The sequence below is a fragment of the Dama dama genome, chromosome 9 (assembly GCF_033118175.1).
Source record: "Dama dama isolate Ldn47 chromosome 9, ASM3311817v1, whole genome shotgun sequence".
Classification (NCBI taxonomy): Eukaryota; Metazoa; Chordata; class Mammalia; order Artiodactyla; family Cervidae; genus Dama; species Dama dama.
This window is the reverse complement of record NC_083689.1, coordinates 53,501,497-53,521,869: the sequence shown is the minus strand read 5'-3', so window position 1 is coordinate 53,521,869 and position 20,373 is coordinate 53,501,497. Positions and strand designations below refer to the sequence as shown.

The 20,373-nt window shown below is 54.8% G+C and overlaps 1 protein-coding gene and 1 pseudogene across 5 annotated transcripts in view; one reads left to right on the top strand and one right to left on the bottom strand.

Moving 5' to 3' along the window:
* NRG2 (neuregulin 2) overlaps nucleotides 1–20,373 on the top strand; it is a 187,810-nt gene that overhangs the window by 148,281 nt on the left and 19,156 nt on the right. For 2 of the 5 annotated variants that reach the window (XM_061149426.1, XM_061149427.1), the window contains exons 3-5: nucleotides 5,752–5,870; nucleotides 13,194–13,314; nucleotides 19,801–19,859. In XM_061149426.1, the coding sequence (XP_061005409.1) occupies nucleotides 5,752–5,870; nucleotides 13,194–13,314; nucleotides 19,801–19,859 (299 nt within the window). Of the gene's footprint in view, nucleotides 1–5,751; nucleotides 5,871–13,193; nucleotides 13,315–19,359; nucleotides 19,437–19,800; nucleotides 19,860–20,373 lie in introns of all 5 variants that reach the window. The other 3 variants (XM_061149424.1, XM_061149425.1, XM_061149429.1) reach the window with 2 other exon arrangements.
* On the bottom strand, nucleotides 2,755–3,892 carry LOC133061529 (small ribosomal subunit protein uS11-like; annotated as a pseudogene).

The window sequence follows — 20,373 nt, the reverse complement described above, 5'->3', positions numbered from 1 at the left end:
ACGGGAACCTGCCCTGTAAACACAACCCCAACACTCTCTGCGGCTGCAGCTCTTGACAGACCCAGTGACCTTAGGCCCTCCCAGGGCCCCCCGGCTGCCAGGCCCCTCAGCAGCCGTTGGTCCTGCCACCTGCTTCCTTACCCCTTGTGCTCCTCCTCCTCATCCTCTTGTGCCTCTGAACCCCTTCTGTCTGGCATCATGAATGCTGGAACTTTCCTGTGTCTGGGGCTTCACTCTTCACCCAGAGCTCTCCACCCATGGGTGAATTCACCCTCTCCTATCTGATGACCCCAAGCCTCCATCTCTAGTCTGATGGCTTTTTTTCCCTTTCCTGAGTTCCAAATCCATACTGCCAGCTAGATACCACCCCTGAGGTTCCCCATGCTTATCTGCTTTTGTTTTTGTTTTTTTCACTTTTGTTTGCTTTTTCTTTTTTTTAGCAGTGTGTATTCCTGGGCCATACATTTTTGTTTCTTCAGTTTCTTCTGGGGTATCTTTTTCTTCCATGCAACCTCCTCTTCTGGTTTAGGAACAATCTGTTCTTTTCCAGTGAGGACCATCTCCGTGTGGCCGGGAGAGCTCATGTATGGGTTGGTCTGACGGTGAGCTCTCTAAGTCCTGCCCCACAGGCTGGAGGCTTTGTTCACCTGGATGTGCTCAATGAGCAGAGAATCTACATCTAAGCCCTCAAGTTCAGCACTACTCTCTGCATTTTTGAGCACGTGCAGTAAAAATTCAGTGCTCCTTTTGGGCCACTGACCCTGCGTCCAGCCCTGCTGTTTGGCCTGTGCACACCTACCAACTCCACCACTGTAACAATGGAATGGCACATAGAGCTTCTTTAACGTGACATCCTTCTGATACTTGGTGGCTTCTCGGATATGCATACCCTTAACAGCCTGGGTGGCTTCACCAGTGTTCTTAAAATGAACACAAACATTGGAACTTCTTGATTTGCACGATTTTGTGGGAATTTCTGGGTCAAATGAATTGCAGACTATTTTTAGAGGTCACCTCCGCCGCTTACTGGAAAAGCCCCAGACACCTCTAATCCAGAACGCCCTGGTCTTGCCTCTCCCCCTGTCCTCTCTGGCCCTGCCTTGCCCCGCTGCACTTCCCTCTCGGCTGTGGCAAAACCAGACTGCCCGCTGCCCAGTGCCTGCCCTCGTGCCGTCCCCTCCAGGTGGACACCACGTCTCAGAAAGGAGGCCTCCTTCTCCCCGCCCACTTCTGCTCTCCCTGCCTCCAGCCTCTTGTCCTCCACTGTCTCACTCTTGGCCATTCCCCACCTTTTCTAGGCCACAGGCCCCTTTGTGAATTCATTTCTGTTTCACACGTATGTGTGCTTAGCAGCAGTTGTGTGCCGGGCACTCTACCAGAGGCCGGAAATACACCAAGGATTGGAGCAGACATGGTCCCCACCTCCACGAAGTTTCTCTTCTAGCTTTTAGTGGAGGGTCTGGTAAAGGCCTCTACCCTTTCTTCAGAAAACGTGTGCCTGGTTTTGTTTGCAGTTCGAGAGGCCCACAGGTTCACTGACCCCGTTGACTCTGACAGGGGATGGTCTTTCTAACAGGGCACATATCTGATCATTCATTCGTTTACTCGGTAGATCTTGAGAGTCTGCCATATGCCAGGGACAGCCTAGGCCGTGGGGCCCTTCTAATGCTCCCCTTCCTGGCCTATAACTCACCGTCTCGCTGTTCTCCCGCTTGGTGCTTCTGACTCCTAGACTCGGGCCCAGACTGTTCCCTGTGCTGGCAGCACCCCCTCCTCTCACCTTGTCCTTCACAAAACTCTCCAAGGCCCAGCTTAAATGTCACACCCTCAGGGTCACCCTCCTGAGCGCCCCCAGCAAGCTCTCACATCTCCTCCCTTGGTGCCTTAGACACAGCTTCGCGACATGGTGGGAGGCTGTTTCTCCCAGCGTGAGAGCCTCTGAGACCACCCCCAGACACACCCTGTCTCTTGTGTAGCCTGGCGGAGGTCATCTGCTTTCTAGTGTGAACTGACAAGGATCTTGCAGGATCTGCTCACCTCTCCTGGGTGCCGGGGATGTAGGATTGGGCAGGACACCTGTTGCATTGACCTTGCCTTCGAACAAGTGACTGTCCTGGTCAGGCCCTGGTGTCAGCAGACAGATAGGGCACCCAGTCCCCACACAAGGCCTGGATGTATCCTCTGGGTCTCCTCCTGGGTACTAAGGCCCCCTGACAGCCTGAGTATGCCCCCTGCCCCCTTCCTGTCAGGACCCTGTCCTCTTGGCCGTGTTTCAGAAACTGCCTGGTTTCACCCATCCTGCCCCCGGGCTGCTCCCTGCAGTGAGCCGATGGGCTGGAAGAGCGGGCCGTGATGGAGAGTGCCTTACTCCCCGTCATTTCCCATTCCCTCAGTGTGACTCGGAGGACCGCCGCTCTACACATACACTTCACCAGACTTGGGGGCTGGGGGCTGGGGGCAGGAGTCTCCTTTCTGGCAAAGTCATCTTTCCTCTTCCCACACCACAGAGCACACTCTAGCCCTCCCAGAGCTCCATTCTGCCCAGCCCACACTGTCTTAATATCACTCTGGGTCTATGGAGACACCCCTCCCACTAGGCTCCGCCTTTCTCTGGGGCAGTCCCGCTGAGGTGTCTCAGCCCAGCCTTCCTGTACCCGGAGAAGACCGCCCTCTTTCCCAGCCCTGGGCATGGAGCCCTTACCCGGCGGAACCATGTGTTCCCCTGTTTATGAGGGGCAGGCTAGAACAGGCCCTTCAGGCAGGCAGCAGGAGGTAGGCGCTGGGAAAAACGTGCGGACGGGTGGAGGCAGCCGCCCAGATCCCTGGTCCCTGCCAGCAGAAAACTGGCTGAGGAAAGTGAGGAGGGCGCCTATTACAGGGGCAGACCTGGGTCAGCCTAGCAAGGGGACACTGGGCCTGCCAGGAAGGTGGGAGGGGGGTCCTGAGTGCTTGGGGCTTCTGATGGAGCTAGGAGTGAGCACTCGAGAATGTGGTGGCCCTACTCCTTAGCTGCAGAGCCCCGCCCTTCAGCTCTGACCCCAGAACCTTTTGTGCCAGGCTGGGGCCACCTTCCTGGAACTGGGGCAATCATCACACAGCTGGTAAACCAAGATGCCTGCAATCAGCAAACCCGGGGCCCTGGTTTCTGTCCCCTAGCCTATTTCTGGTTCCTCAAAGGGGAGGGGCTCTCCCTACACCCCCGCCTTTCCACAGACCTCACACCCCTCCATGCGGGAAGCCCTTCCTTCTGGTTTTAGCTTCCATCCCTCCAGGTAACCATGAGCCTGGCTCCATCTTATTCTGCATTTGATGTGGTGTAAGGGTCACTCCTTTGTATTCACTGTGAGTGGATGACAAGGAGGGTCCATCTCTGTGTCCTCTATACCTTTGTTTTTTTTTAACATCAAGGCAATTTATTAACACAATAATCTGAGGAGTCCTATTCACAGATGGTGACCCCCCCTTCCTGTGGGTGCTGTTGGAGGGGGTGAGGGTGACTTCCTCAGTTCACCCAATCTTCATCCCTGGGGCAAGGGCTCTGAAGGGTGACTGGGCCCCCTGTCCAGGAGTCTTGTCCTGTTTCCTCCTGTGACCTGGAGTTTGATGTGAAGGGCAGTGATGCCCAGCTCCTTGCATCTCTGGGCTACATTCGGGGAACCCAACATGGCAGCCTAAGGAGAGAGCTCACCTCGGTCAGCCTTCACCTTCCTTTCCAGTTACACAGCAGATGGCTTCCTGGCCAGAAAGATCTGTGATGTGGACAGAAGTATCACTGAAGGGTGCAAAGATGTGGCACACCAAACACGTTTTCTCCTTCAGCCACCTGAGGGTCGAGGCTGATGACCCATTTTTCCTTCTTTTCTTTCTTCTTGTGAGGTGCCATTTCCATACGTCTTCTCCCCTATGCCTTCTTGACCCTGAGGACCCCAGGTGAGCCCCTGCCCTGCTCATCTAGTGTTAAGGAAGAGCTGGTGGCCAGGAAGCTAGAGAAGCCTGGTCCTGGGGCAGCTGGGCTCCATGGCATCTATTTAGGCAGGAGCCAGGAAGGAGATGTTGTTGTAGCCAGAGGGGCCTCCAGGGCTCTGTTTAATGAAGAGAAGAAACTCAAACTGACAGAAGAGGGTTGTAAGCAGACACAGGCCAAGGAGACAGAGACCAGCATGAGCCAGGAGGGGTGGAAGGGAGTCAGGCAGCTCTCACTGTATCATTGGTGTGGACATCACCACAGAAACGAGACCTTTTGATTTGATAGGCTCGTGGAGGCTGGTTTGGGGGATCCAAGAGTTAGGAGGTCCAGGAAGAGCCCAGCATCAGGGGCTGAGGAGGAGCTCAGGAGACTGTTCCCCAAAGCACAGCTCAGGGAAGGATGTGGGTCATTTTGCCGTCTTCCTCCGTCCCTGGTGCAGCTTCTCTGCTCACTGCCCTCCTTCCCCATCAGCTTCATGGCTCTGTTTCTCCAGCCCTGGTTTCAGGGCTGGCTCCCATTCTACCACTCTGCAACCCACTAGGCATGTTCTGGGAATCTGATTTTTTTTTTAACTCAGGACTAAGAGGAGGAAGTTACATCATGTTAAGAAATTTTCATGCTACTTCTTGTTTCCCCCTGGGGTCCCCAGGGTTTTATCCGGAGCTCAGACTGGCCCCAAAGAGCACTGGGGCAGAGGGAGGGGTGAGAGGTATGAACAGATCCTGCAGAGCCCAGGCACCTGCGGGCAAGTGCAGGGAAGCCGACGGAAGGAAGGAAAGGTTTGGCATGGTCTTCAGAAAGAAGAGGACAGGCCAGGCCAGGTGCCCTGGAGTCACACACAGCACTGGAATCCCTGCCCAGGCCTGGCCCCACGGCTCTGGGCATGCAAGGCTGGGTGCGAAGCCCTCCACAGAGGCGTTAGCCTGAGCATCAAGCTCCAGGAGACAGTCCATGAGCCGCCTGGGGCGCACATCCTCACCAGCTCCAGCTCCTCATTCACCTCTGCCTTTGCTTTGCTGGCAGGCATTCTTAAACAAGTCCAGAAGCCCCTCAAGGACTCAGTTTTCCCATCAATCCTGCCTGGTCCTCCTCCAGATTAGCCATGAGAGTCAAGTCAGGCCTTGAAGATAAGACTTTTTTGTTCCCTGAGATATCCAAGCCCCCAGCACACAGAGGGCACTCAGTAAACATCTGTTGAGTAAATGAAGTGAAACCTTTTGAAGAGGCCACAGAGTGCCCCTTAGTGGCAGGGCTAGCATCAAGGCAGGGGAGAGCCACAGGTGAGGACTGGGAGGCTGGGCGCAGTTGCCCTGGAAACCTGATGGAGCATTGGCCTTTCTGGGTACCTGGGACAGGCCTTATCTATCCAGAGTGGTGGGGCTGCCACTTCTAAGGGAAGGCTGAGGTGGCTGTGAATTAGTGGCTGCTCTGCTGGAAGAGGGTCAGGGAGACACGGCGGGCTGGGGAGAAGGGTGCTAAAGTCCTTGTGACTTCCCAAAGGATGCCAGTTTCCTGCCCTGGAAAAATGGTTACAAAGAAGGTCCAGTTCTGGAAAAGGGATGGATGCGAGGATCCATAGACTTAGAATTTGTGTTTCTCCTGAGCATGCAGGGTCTCCCTCCCGCTCCAGAGACTGCATTCCACCCAGACCCCAGCACTGGCTGGTCTGCAGGAGCCTACTTCCCATCCACCTGCGCAGACACTGTGGCCATGCTGGGAGAGGTGACCGCTCGGTGACCGCCAGGGAGCTCACGTTCTCCCCATCTTATCCCCTCCCTAACCAGAAAGAACTCACGACTCCAGTTCAACAAGGTGAAGTTGGAGGACGCTGGGGAGTATGTCTGTGAGGCTGAGAACATCCTCGGGAAGGACACCGTCAGGGGCCGGCTCTTCGTCAACAGCGGTAGGTAGTCCCCCAACCAAGGGAAGGGTCCTAGAGAGGTCCTGTGGGGGGAGCCTATCACCCTGCCCCCAGCCCTGGAGAAGAGGCCCACACATGATCCATCTTGCACTTGACTCCCCTCCCTCCCGCTGCTGCCATATCAAGGCCCGAGATCTGAGCCGATTCAGGGAAACGCAGTCGAAGCATAAATGTTTAGCTTTGTTATCTGGACCTGGAAGAGCCGCCAGCTCTCATTTTAAATACCCTGAAAACTAAATATTTTGAAATCAAGAGGTAGGGGGTGGGAGAAGGATATTTTTAGAAGGCAATTATGGGAGGCTGGGCTGCCAGGAGTGGGGCTCCGGAGAGAGGCAGACCCAGGGTGTGTGTGAACCGCCTGCCCACGGCTTTGCTGGGCGCCCGCGTGCAGGCAGCCCGCTCTGCGGGGCCACAGTGGGGAGGCCTGGGTGCCCTGGACCCCTGGGGGCAGCCTCTGCTCAGGGTTGGCCGGCCCCTCTCCCACAGGTCATCCCCTCCCTGGGAAATGTGCAAGGTCAGGAGTCCATGGCACCCTTAGCTGCCTCTCGCCACAGAGGCAGCCTCCCTGCTGGGCCATCCTCTGGTTGTTGCCCTTGACTGGAAAGTCACCAAGCCTATCTGTCCTCAGGTTGCACCCCCTCCACCTCGCCCCTCCTCTGAGCCCCACAGCTCTTGTTCCTCCTCCTGACACCCAACCTGTAGGTACCACTTGTTACCTGGTTGTTGGGTTTGCTTCCAGTCCTGCCCATCACAGAATCCAATCCTCCATCTGCCTGCATCGCCTGTGTCTCCACCACACAGCCTTCTGGTACTCCCCACACCCGGTGCAGTCTAACAACAACCCTGGCCTTGCATCTTCAGAGGAGAACCTGGCTCAGACCCGGTCTGCCCTGTGTTCTGAGGGATCCCCCTCTCTTCCCAGCCTCTCTGTTCCTCCACTTGCCAGTGGATTTCATAGGTCTGAGTCTTCAAGTCCCGGTCAGTCTTTTTTCTGGATCTCTCGCTCACATCTTTTCTTTTCATTCCAACCCCACCTTGAGGGCACCTCTAGCCCAGGTTTCAGCCCTGCTCACCTGGGCCAGAGTAGTGGCCTCTGAAGGCGCTTTAACCCCATCATGCCCCCACCCTTGAAGCCACGGAACAAGAACTTGACCCCACAGCCCAGCTTACACAAATCTGACCCAAATGGTCTCTCCATATTCCCTCTGGAGCCCTGACTCAACCCCATGGTGTAGTTCATGGATTAGGAGATTGAAGCTGAGAGAGGTTACATATTCTGCCCAGAGTCAAGCAGGTAGACCTACAGGATGTGAAAGATGTTGGCAAACACAGAGCCCCCCAAGCTCCATGGGGCCATGTCTAGCCTGTTTACCCCTCCAGCCCCGTGGCCCACCACAGTACCAGGCTCGAGTCACCACCTGGTAAACACAGAAGGACCACAGACCCTGCTTCAGGGCCTCTCCTGACTCCCCATAGCCCAGCCTGGGCATGGCGGTGGTAGGGGCACCCGCGCCCTCCTGCCCCTCCCAGCCTGTCTCAAGCCTGGGAAAGTGGACCACGCTGGGGCCCGGCATCATCCCCTGTAGCTAGAGTGGGCAGGCACTCTCAGATCCACTGGGGATTTGAGGTTTCCTGTTTTACATTTTAAGACTTTCTTGGTTAGAACCGATAAGAACCCAACATAAAACGATGTTGAGGAATTTATTGGTTTTTAAAACTGAGAAGTCCAGAGGTAGGACTGACCTTAGACCCGACAGAATCCTGGACTTCAGAGCAGGGGTCGGGGCACTCCCTCCCACCATGTGTTGGCCTCTTTTTCTCCTCCTGTAAAATGGGCTTCCCCCACGTTTAGGGAAAGGATTGAGAAGAGGAGGCCATGGCCTCAGACAGCTCCGGGTTTACATCATCCCAGCGCCACCCAGGGAAAAGAGATAGCTTGGTCTGTCTGTCTCCATTTACATTATCACAGGGTTGGATTCTTGTTCTGTGCCCCACTCGGCACAGCCATGCACTCCGTTGGGGTGGGATGCCATCCTGGCAGGCCCATGTGTGTGTGTGTGCAAAGGGGTGCTGAGGGGCAGAGTACCATGAGTGACATCCCTGCTAGAACTACTTCGGAGGCGGGGGGGTGGGGTGTGGAGGAAGAAGAAAGGCTGCCCTGCCATGAAGGAAACCACAGTAATGTCCTCTGTCTTGCACAGGGCTTGGGTCCTCAGGCGGGGCTCCATTGTGAGATCCTTCAGATAAGCTGCAGCCCCACCCCTCCTGTGGGCTTCTTTGAGCCCTGAGTAGCCTGGGTTCTGGGCAGGCAGGGATCAGACAGTGGAGCTTTGGGCTGGGTGCTCAGGGCTCTGTGCCTCTCGTCCCTCCAGCAGGCAGGACGGCGGTGCAGCCGAGCTGTGGACAGAGTCCAGAGCTTTGGTCTCATTCCAGTTCTGTCATACAACCCTGAGTGAGTCGCTCCGCCCCCCGAGTCTTCAGTTTTCCCATCTGAGTTTGAGCCAGATGATCTCTAAGCCCCTTCTCCCTAAAATTCTGGGATTCTCAGGGTTTTTTGTATAGAGGCTTACATCCTGTGCACCTAGCCACGGCCACCACCACACATGTATACCCTCACACCACATCTCTCCAGCTGCCCTTCAGTCCAGGCAGGCAAGAGCCTACCCTTGATGTGGGGAGGTGGACAGAGCCACTGGAGGGGGCCAGGAGGTCCCGTGGGGAACATTTACCAGGTAGAGATGCTCAGGCTCCTGTTTACCTGTGGAACCTGGAAGACTTGCCGCAGCCCCACCCTGAGGAGGGGGTGGAGGGCGGGTAGCGGCAACTGTGCCTGCCCCCCTCTGACTCATTCCAGGGTGGGTTGGCTGGGCCCCCGCCTGGGCCCCAGGGAAGCCAGGGCTACAGGGGCGGGGCCGCCAGAAGAGGGCATGGGAGGGCCGCCAGGGAGCAGCATCTGCTCAAGGGGCATCGACACAGCCTTGAAAGATGAGGAGTTTTGTCCATGAGCAAGGGGTGGGAGGGCAGCAGTTGCAATAGCTGGCGGCAGGGAAAACATCTCCACAGCATGAGCTCCCTCCTGGCCCTTGTCTCCTCAGGACCCCAGTGTACTCACTCACCCCAGGACACTGAGGCCTAATAGAGATCTCCTGGGTTTACCTCCCCAGGTGTTTTCTTTAAATCCCCCCCAGCCCCTGGCAACCAGAATCTACTTTCTGCTTCCGTGGATTCACCTATTCTGGACATTTCACAGAAATACAATCATAGAATACGTGGCCTTTCAAGACTGGCTTTTTCCACTTAAAATAATGTTTTCAGGGTTCATCCATGTTGTAGCATGTATCAGTACTTCTTTCATTTTCGTGGCTGAATCGTATCCCGTTGCATGGGTCTACCACATTTTGTTTATATGTTCATCAGCTGGGGTTGTTGCCTCATTCTGGTCGTTTCCACATTTGGGCTGTTATGAACAATGCTGCTATAACATTTGTGTCCAAGTTTTTGTGTGGACATATATTTCAGTTCTCTTGGGTATATGCCTAGGAGTTGACTTGCTTGGTCATATGGTAACTATGTTTAATTTTTTTAGGAACTACCAGCTGTGTTTCAAAGTGGCTGCATCATTTAGCATTTCCACCAGCAAAGTAGGGGGGTTCCCATTTCCCCACATCTTCACCACTACTTGTTATTATCCATCCTCTTTTAATACAACCATCTGAGGAGGTGTGAAGTGGTACCTCTGTGGTTTTTATTTTCATTTCCCTAATGATTTTTCATGAATATTTGTATTTTCTAAGAGACAATGCTTGAATTAATGCTTTAGTGCTGATATCAGCAGCAGCCAAGGAGACCAGACTAGACCCTGGAATGGTAGTAGAATGTACCTTTCTCTAAAGAATCAGATGTCTTTATTTGCTTGGTAGAGATATTTGTCAGTATTCGTTAAGCACCTACTACATGCCAAGTGCTATGCTAGACACTGGAGTTCGTTCACCAGTGAAGCAGACAGCCTCTGCCCATATGGAGCTTACCTTCTATTGGAGGTAGCTCAGTTGGTAAAGAATCCCCTGCAGTGCAGGAGACCCTGGTGATTCCTGGGTCAGGAAGATCTGCTGGGGAAGGGATAGGCTACCCACTCCAGTGTTCTTGGGCTTCCCTTGGGGCTCAGTTGGTAAAGAATCTGCCTGCAATGCAGAAGACCTGGGTTCGGTCCCTGGGTTGGGAAGATTCCCTGGAGAAGGGAAAAGCTGTCCACTCCAGTATTCTGGCCTGGAGCATTCCATGGACTATATAGGCCATGGGGTTACAAAGAGTTGGACACGACTGAGTGACTTTCACTTTCAGGCTTTAGACAACTAGTAATTGCACAACTAATCCTTTAATTGTTAGAATAAATACTTTAAGTTACAAAACTAAGAGAAAGAGTAAGGGAGGAGACCTGAGCAGCTTCTCTGAGACACTGATATTTTGAAAGTCCTGGACAAGGAGTCACTTGGCCTCTTAGAGGAGCTGAACTAAGCCAGTGGAGTCTGAATATACTGCAAGACAGGGACAAGACAAGAAGCAGGACAGGTGGTGAGGCCCAGATTAGACTTGGGGAGGGCTGAGTACAAAACCACTGGAGGGTTTTGATACTGGAAGCGACTGATCAATTTACATATTTTAAAGACCACTCTGGCAGCAGCCACAAAACAGAAAGATTAGAGATGAAGGCAAGAGTGAGGACAGGAAGACCTACAAGGAGGCAACTGTGGCCATCCGAGAAAGAGACCACGGAGGCCTGGGGGGTAGAAGGGAGGGCAGTAGTAAGACGTGGTAGAGCCCCGGGAGGTACGGAGGCAGGCAGGCCTCAGCAAGAGACAGCTGGGGGACCAAAAATCAGAGACTCCCTCCAAGCCTTTGGTTCATGCTGTTTAGTCACAGAGGTGAGCAAGGGTAGAGGAGCAAGTGGCAGGGCACAGGAGTGGGAGCTGCGTTTGGGGTAGCCTAGCACTGTCCCCAGGGTGGTGGCTAGGGAGCGGCCAGATTCTCTCACTTGGAGGTCATGGGTCATCTTCACCTCCCCAAACATGGGAGAACACAGTGAAGAAAGATGAAGGGAGTGTGAGACATTGCCCTCGGAGCCCACGTGTGCTGGAGGAGCATGACTGCACATCTTCCATGTGGAAATCTTCCTGGCATGAACCTCCACCACCAGCACAGTTGGTGACTTGGGAGGGCCCTGCCATTACAGGGGTGGCCTCCAGGTACAACTTTCTGAGGTGCAAAGGCCTTTCCCCCACACCTTCTGCAACCAGTTCCCCCACTGCTCTCCCTTTTGCCTTTCCAGAGCCCCAGCCTAGTCCCTACTATGGCACAGTTCTGAAAGCCCCAGGCCATAGATCCCAGCCAGGGCCCCATCTTCCTTCCTTCGGGAGTCATCCTCTGCCTCCCAAGTCCTGGGTGCGTGCAGACGTGCATGGGGGCAGACCCAAGTGTGCGGCTGTGGTCCCACCACCATCCGTGCTCCTGCCCAGCGTCAGGCAGGTTCTGCCACCCCTGACAACAGAGGGCATCAAGATGGCCTGAGGTTTCCCTGGCTTGGCCAGGGACCCGGAGAGGACCTGGGCCTGTGGTCCACATCATGTTTGCATCCATCTGTCAAGCCTTGGTGATGATGTATTCTTCCAGGATGGACCAGGTACCTGGTGAGAATATGCAGCCAGACATCAGGAGCCCTGAGGCCTTGTTACAACACACCCTGGACTCTGGAAGGCTCTTCTCTGCTCTTTCCTCACTTTTCCTTGGCAGTGCAATCAAAGGGCAGGGCAACGTTTAGGGTCCTCCCAGCAATGAGATTTTACAGCTCACAGGCGTGGTCATCTCAGCTGTTTCTCTTCTCTGTCCCTTTCTCTATTCCCTGGGTCTCACTGACCCAGAAGCATGTGGGTCCCAGACAAGTGTGGGGTTGCACAGAGGTGGGAGACGTCAGCAGGGGTGGGGCTCAAGAATGCCTGACCAGCAGGAGGCACGGTGTGCTGGGAAGGTGGGAGTTGGCCCTGCCCGCTGGGTTTTATCAGCGAGCTCCTCAGACATATACAGAGGCAGAGCTGTGTATACACTCCCGTTCCCGCGCTCCATCTGTCTCTCCACACGTCTAAACACTCAGGGCGCCAAGTGCTTGCCCTCCTCCTCCTCCTCTTGTCCCCCCACTTACTGTGGGGGATGGTGGAGACTCAGTACCCCTGAGGAGACAGAACTGGCCAAGGTAGGATGGGCCACCTGTCAGGAGGCGGCTGTTGGGCAGGCAGGAGAGGCCCTCCCAGCCCCAGAGACTGTGGGGGGAACAGGAACCCGCTGATGGCCAGTATGGATACACAGCCTGAGGGGTTAGCTAGCAGATAAAGACTGAAACTGGGGGCAAGAATTTCCACTTGAAACCAGGCTTCTGGGTGCCATCCCACTGAGGAGCCCTGCTTTTGGGATTTTCATTTTTCAGATGAATCTGATCCATCAGAGACGTGCAGTCTGGGTTAGCAGCCTTGAACCCAGGCTTGTTCTCACCTAGTTTCCACATCCCAGCTGTCCCCTAGCCCTATCCCCAGCGACCTAAAGTCCTGATTTATAGCCCAGGCTACCCAAGGCCTACCCTCTGGGGGCAGACGTGGGGGAGCTGCCTGGCAAAAGCGGACATGTAGGCCCTGGATGCTTCTGGAGATATAGTGGCCTTTGTAGCGTTTCTGGGAGGCTTGTCCCCAGCCTGGGACAAAGGAAGAAGAGAGGGGATCTAGGGATCTCCCTACATCTCCCAAGATCTTAGAAAATTAGTGTCCAAAAAGGTGCCATTCTCCGCAAAGCCCAGTTTCCTCCATTCACACCCTGGTCCATGAGAGCCCCAGTGGTGCAGATGGATGTACATGTCTCGTCCCTGCACCCTGTGACTTGCCCCCCCACTTAAGACATGGTGCCTCATCCCACCTGCAGGGGTGCCCCCAGAAAGGCAGGCATGCGGGGAAGCAGTGGAGGTGGGCCCTTATTTCAGAAAACAGAGCAGTTTCTGCCAGCCTCTCCTCCCCTTCAAAAAAGAAAATCTTCCCAGCCTTTGGAGGTTTGCCTGGAGCGTGAGTGCACTGTGGTGCTGGATAGATGATCAGAGCTCACAGTAGCCTCCCCTTGGCCTTGTTTGGTGATTTGAGGGACTCCCAGCCATTCCTAAAGTCTCCAATCATCCAGCTCTGAGATGGGCCATGAAGGACCATGAAGAAGGTGATTCCTGGGGCCCGACAGTGGTCTCCGTGGGTCACCAGCACGTGTCTCTCATACCTCCAGTGAGCACCACTCTATCATCCTGGTCGGGACATGCTCGGAAGTGCAACGAGACAGCCAAGTCCTACTGTGTCAACGGAGGTGTCTGCTACTACATCGAGGGCATCAACCAGCTCTCCTGCAAGTAAGTGACCAGTGGGGGGGTGGTGGGCGTGGGGGCAGGAGCAGGGGGAGAGAGGCCGGGGCAGAAGTGGAGGGCTCTAGGAAAAAGTGGGCTTCAAGCCATTGATAAGGGGTTTCCCAGGGGGTGTAGTCAGGGAGGTTTGCCCCACTTCCTAGCCCTTTCCTGGAATTCAGGGAGATGTAAGCTCCAAAGGGCTCAGGGCTTCTGCAGTCCCAGTGTCCCAGGCCCCTACCCACCCAATCTTCCAGTGTCCCCGCTTTCACTGACACCTTCTAGGGAGATGGCGAGACCAGTCTCTGCCCTTGGCAGTGGGCACTGGATTCTCTCTCTCTCTCTCTTTCTTGCCCTTCCCATCTCTCAGCAACTTTCCAAACTTTATTCTGATGAACACTGCCCAGGTCGCATCTTCCCAGCAGTGAGAAGCCGACAGGGTCAGGCGGGACAACCGTCCCAGAGCCCATGCTAGCTGAGGTCTGCTCTGTTCTCCCTGCCAGCAGGAAGCCAATGCCCAGATATGCGCTGGCTGCTGCCCATGCCACTTCAGTCCCTAGTGCCTCTCTGGGGTGTGAGGGGCCACCAGCAAGGACATCACTCGGGTGTGGCCGAGTGGGCAAGGTCAGGGTTGAGGACAAAGCTCATGTTGGGACTCTGCCTCCCCAAGGGCTGCCTCTTAGGACCTCCCAGGAGCTGAGGACCGCTGCTCCCACCCTTAGCCAATAGGGCTGGTGGAAGCACAGTGATCAGGGAGGGCTTGTTGGGGCCCAACCAGGTCTTCTGGGAGCTGGCGCCCACTGGCCCTTGACAGATCCTCTGGTGGGCGAGCCAGGAAAGGTAGGGGAGCTGGTGAGGGCAGCACGGGTTCTGGCCTGATCTGAGGAGCAGACGGAGCTGTGCTTAGACACTCAGTCATGTCCGACTCTTTGCGACCGCATGGACTGTAGCCCTCCAGGCTCCTCTATCCATGGGGATTCTCCAGACAAGAATACTGGAGTGGGTTGCCATGCCCTCCTCCAGGGGATCTTTCCAACCCAGGGACTGAACCCAGGTCACCTGCATTGCAGGCAGATTCTTTACCCTCCAAGCCAGAGGAGCAGAGGGAGGGAGGCCTAGTTAGCAACTCCGGGTTTCAAAGCAGCCTTGGGCTCTAGTGAGGTGCCAGAGCTGCCCCATTCCCCATGGCATCTGGGTACAGGCCAGCAGGGCATTGATGAAAATTCAGGGGGAGGCATTTGCCAGCCCCACAGACAAGGTCCAGTCAGTGCTCCCAGCTCTCCTGCCTCTGGCCTCCAGCTCCCTCCTGATTATGACCTTAGCCAAAGGCAGCCCCACCTCACAGCGTGATAATGGGGGCCACGCCTCCTTCACACTCTCCCCTCAGTGGACGGCCAGGCACTCCCTGGGCTCCAGCCGGCCTCCTCTGCCAGCATTTGTCTTGGTCCGCCTTCTACCTGCTGCCATCTACCTTCCAGCCTCCCCCATCCTGGATCTCAAGGGACAGTGCCCAAAGAAACAGCAGGTCCTCTGGGAAGTTCTCAGTCCAGACTCAGTCCCTCCTCCTCTCTTTCTGCCTCTAGGACAGTGTCACAGACCCTGGGAACATTCTAGCCTTGAAAATGCTCTGAGCACTTAGGAATAGATCTATAGAAATGTGTTAAAAGTTCTGGAATACCATACAAAGATGGCCCAGCCCTGGACCCCCTCCTCTTATCTCCTACAACACACACACACACCAAGCTTCTTATCTTCTCTAGCCGCTTGGACTCCCAGACCCTTGAAAGGACCCAGCATTGTCACTGATCAGCCCTGGCTCCGGACAGGAAAGGTTGCAGCCAGCCAGGACAGGTGCTGGGGCTGGGGAGGGCTGCGGAGCCCAGGACTTTAGTGCTAGAGCTTAGTGTGGAAAAGAGAACAATGAGCTATAGGGTTCCTGGGGACCCCTGCCAGCAAGGCTGTACCCCTAGGACCCTCTGGGTCCCACCCAGCTGAATCTGAGAGGAGCAGGGTGCAGGAGCCTGAGCCATTGTGAAGATGCTGTCCTATCCCCACCCCAACCAGGACAGCTGGATTTCACTGCTTAGAACCTGAGCTCGGTACCCAGAACTGCCACCTCCCCACCTTAACCCCAGCCAGGGCTCTTGGAACCAACTTCCCTGACTCCCTGGACTCCCAGGAGAGGGGAACCCCTGGTGGGGATGGCAATCAGGAGGGCAGGTCTTCAGAGCTGTGCTGGAGAAGGGCAGGGGGGAGGGGGGCAGGGCAGAACCCAGAGGCCATTCTGAGGGTGGGTGAGCCGGGAGGGAAGGGGGGCAGGCCTTTTGGGGTTCCTGATGACACCCTGAATGGAATGGATGAAATAAAAAGGAGAGAACTTAGGAAACGGAACTCACGTCGTACCATTTGTGCTGTTTGTTTACTTTTTTATTTTGATTTTTTTGCATTTCCGCTTAGCTTGGATAATGAAACTAAACTGGTCAGTTTCATTCCAGTTTTCGACAAAAATCAGTTTTCCTTCCTGGTTTTCTGACACCTGTTGTTGTGTATTGGTTCCGAGCCCTGCGGGGAGTGTTGGAAAGCGGGCACACTCCATCCCTCCTGTTTTTCTAGAATTCAGAGTCAAAAGAAACAGTGTCATTGATACTGAATTTTGTTTTAAAAAGGAAAACTTAGGGGGATTTGAAAACGGGGGTCCAAATCATGGTGACCGCCTCCTGTCTGGGCCAGACAGGGGCCTCTGCACTTCCTCTTGCTGCTTTCTCCTCTTCTCTCCGTGTTTTTATAGAGCACGGTTGGTGCGTGACTCTTGGGGACTGGTTCAGGGGATGATGACAGAACAAGACTCTCTTTCCAGCCCTGTGCACATACCAGTGGCATGCCTCTCCTTGCCATCAGCCCATCCCCCCATCCCCTGCTCCCACGTCCAGGTGATCCCTCATCCCATCCCCATCTGCCTGCTCATCCTCTCCACCTCCACCCCCCCACCCCGCCCCCCGCTCATGAGGCCAGAGACCTTTCACTCCCTCCAGTGCCCGGGGCACACCCTCACCCCTCATCCTCCTCTTCCCCTGGGTGAGGGCAGCACACATGGCATTATCCCCAGGCTACCAAAAGGAGAAACTGAGCCCCGGGAGGTGGGGTGGGAAACCAGGGAGGCAGAGTCCCAACCTCTGTCATCCCAGGTGCAGCCCGCGGGCTCTCCTCTCTGCCCCTCTCTCACCCCTGCTCTTCTCCAGCCCTGAGCACAGACCTTCCCGTAGTCAAGGATAATGGCGTGGGGCTAAGGGCCAGGAAGCCTGTACCCCATGTCCCTGAAATTCAGGGAGTCAATCCCTGAGTGGGAACTTACCCACTCCCAGCCAGCCATGCCAAGTTCAGCCCCTGCTCCTGGTTGACAGGCTAATGTAGCCTGTTCCCTGTTACCAGGTTCTGGGAGCAGGGTGGCAAGGCTGTTGGCCACCCCCCAGAGCCTTCTCCAGGGATGCCTCCAGCCTCCCAGAAGTGGCTCATCCTCAACAAGCAAGGCTAATGAAAGGAGCCAGGGTACTGCCCCGTGAGGTGCCCACCTCCCACTGCCTTCTCCTTTGTTCAGCCAGCAGGGAACACACTTTCCCAGGGAGGAAGGGTAGGACTATATTGCACAACTACAGAGGGCTTTTCTGTGTTGTAGACAGAGTCCACGGCACCACCTGGAGTTGTGCAACTCTGTGGCCATGAAAAATAGGAGGATACAGTCGGGGTAGTCCAGGCTGGGTATGGGGCCAGGAACATAGGGATGTACTTGATTATCCTGCATCTCCAAGAGCCACAGGAAAGCATCCTGGCTCTCCGAAATGGGAATAAATTCCCCTCTGTCCCCTCCTGCTCCTGCACTTCCCATTCTGTCTCTTACACACATGTGTGCACATGTGCACACACACACACAGGTTTCCCCGTCTCCAGAGCCGGGCTAATCTCAGACATTGGACACAGTCAAGCCTCTCTCTTATTCCTTTGAGGATTCCAAGAGTCATTTTGGCAACTTCCTGGGTCTATATCTTCCACCCCCAAAGGTGCTTCCACTTTGGGAAAAAATCACTTCTACACCTCTCCTCCCATTCCCAAGTGGAATCAGTTTGTGAGAGCTGAGAAAGGAAAGCTAAGCCCAACGTGAGCTGGATGGAAAGCCTTAGCCACTGCCTCCATTCTCCTGGGCTGGGATGATTGGGGATGAGGGCAAGGGGGTCAGAAAAGAATGTACTGACAAAGTTGTAGCTTCCTCTTCCAAAGCACCCTGTTCAACAGGATGAGGGTGCATCAGCTTCCCTGGCAGGCTCCCCTCCTCCCTTCTCCAGACACCCCGTCCTCCACTACAGCTCTTTGGCCAGACATACCTGCGTATACACTGCCCCTACTATAAGGACCAGCCTCCTGCCTCACCTGAGGGAGATACCCTAAGGCCCACAGAGACTCCAGCTGTCTGCTCATCAACCGCTCCCAATCCTCCAGGCTAGATTGGAGGCCACAGGGTTTTTGTGAGGATCTTTACAGCCAATGGCCATCACCCCCTGTAAGTTCAAGGGGCTACTGATGGTTGGTATACACTAAAATGCTAAGAGATATATAGTACATTCACCTCTTGGGGGAGTTTACTGATGAACCGTATTGATCTGTTACTAAGGGGACACTGGTGATGGGCTTACCTAATTTCCTAAATTAAAGAGGCAGAAGAGTATAGACCCATCTTTGAGTAGGGGGCTGGGGGTGGGGGGTCATTCTGGCCCTGTCTGTAAGCTTCCCTTAAGTACCTGGCCTTGCTGGGGTTCAGAAGAGTGTACAGGGCTGGACATGTCTCCCAGAAATCTGCAAGACAGGAAATCACTTGGAGGGAGAGAGGGAGAGAAGCAGCTAGGGAGCAGAAGGAAGTGGACCTTGGGGGTAAGGACAAGGTCAGGGAGATGGGAGTGGGTGGTTCTCTGTAGGAGGCAATGAGGGAGAATGAACTCCCTCCAGAGCCACGCAGTGACATAGGAGCAGGTCATGGGGAGAGGGCAGGCGTCCCAGGCAGCCAGTTGGCCCCTGATGTGGAAGAGGCTTTGGGGTCTCCAAGGAGCCTGCTTTAGTCCCCCTGCATCATGATTCTTGCCACCCAAGAACGGATGCCCCACACCCACCCTGGGCCCACCAACTTTGGGATGCTGGTAATTCAGGCTCCTCTCCACCTTCACTTGTCCCCCACTAAGCTTTCCCCATATATACTGTTCCAGAGCAGCCTTCCCCAAACTGCATGTTCGCAAGAATTCCTCAGAAAAATGACTTCCAAGGTCAGATAAATTTGGAACAAACTGGAAAGTTCAGCTCTTTCCTCCTAAAAATTTCCTCATGGCCTTTTATATGCTAACATGCACCGCAACTCTACCAGGAAACCCAGCAATGGATTTCCTCAACTTGTTTGGCCACAGAACCCCTTTTTGAAAGAATAGATGAGACATCTCCGAGGCCCCTTTTGTTGTGGGCACACAACCTAGGAACAGCATTCCCATTCTCCTTTGAGCTTTCTGGAGGCTGCTTCATGGATGAGAAATCCTACCCAGGGCCCTGGAGAGAACCCTTTGGTGGGGCCTGGAAGGAATGGCTCCCCAGAACTTGGTATTCCAGAAAGCTCCCAGGCTCCCAACCCTCCCCACCCCACACCCCACCTGCTGACTGCCTGGCACCAAGGGGCTACAAGTCTGGCTTCATGGGGCCCCAGGCAGGTCAGAAGGGAAGTCTTAAGGACCATTAGGACCTTTAGGCAGTTAAGTTCCCAATTTCCCCCACCCAGCTTCCCCAAACCATCTTTTCCCTACCCCCACTCCTGCTTCCCCACCACCTGAAGCCACATCTATTAGAGAGATTTTGAAGGAGACTTCTGAGCCCTCCACCCAGCCCCGACTCCAGCCCCTCCAGCAACGAGTGTGCCCCAGCGCTCGACTTGGTTTTCTCATTCATCACTGTGCACTTTGATTTCTAACCTAAGCCTCGCGGATGATGCCAGTTTGTTCTGTGATTTTTCCCCTTTTCCTTCTCCAGATGTCCAAACGGATTCTTCGGACAGAGATGTTTGGAGAAACTGCCTTTGCGATTGTACATGCCAGATCCTAAGCAAAGTATGTTTGAAGATACAAACACAAGTCCCTGCTCCTTAGAAAGCTTCTGGGTGCAGTCCCCCCCACTCCCCCCCGTTGTAGGACGTAGGGCCAGGGGTGCTGGTTGTTTTGATCTTTGGCTGTTTTTGGTTTCCTTTTCGTATTTTTGGTTTGTTAGTTCTTTTGTTTTGCTTTTTCATTTTTGGCCTAATCCTTGGGTTTAAAGTTCAGGGCTGCAGGTAAGGGGCAGAGTGGTGAGGCCGGTACAAATGGTTAACAGTGGCAAGGAACCCAACTGGCATTGGCAGGAGCCCGTGCCGGGGTGTTGCAATGCCTGTGTCTTGCTATCCTGGCTCTCTCTTTCTGGTTTTCTTTCTTTTGGTAGGTGTCCTGTGGGATACACCGGGGACAGGTGTCAGCAGTTCGCAATGGTCAACTTCTCCAGTATGTCTCTTTCTTCTATTTCTTTCCTTCCCTGCTAACTGACAGTTCTTCCCCACCCCACCCCCCACCCCGTGGGAAGGATGGGGGCCTTGCTTTCAGAGATTGGGGGAGGGGGACGCAGGGGTGTCCTCTCAGTCCTCATCAGACACCTGTGCGTCTTACCGAACCAAACTTGGGTCTGCTCACCCAACATGCAGCAAAGCTAACCTACCAAACCAGGTTGAGGGGAAAGAAAGAATAGCGCTTGTTGCAAGGGCGGCAAGCAGAGGACAAGAGCAACTCCAGGGAAGGGATTGGAAAGACTGTGGGCGGATGGGGTCACGAGACATGTGTCCAGCTCGTGCTCAGGCTCTCACTGGCTGGTGGCGAGGGAACAGGGTGATGCTTCAGGAATCTCAGTGATCAACCTTCTGGCTCCACTCAGCCTGGGGCCTGCGTGGGGGTGGTCATCACCTGCTGGGGGTTTTAGTATCTGAAAAACAACTCAAGGGTATACCAGAGGTCCCAGACTTTG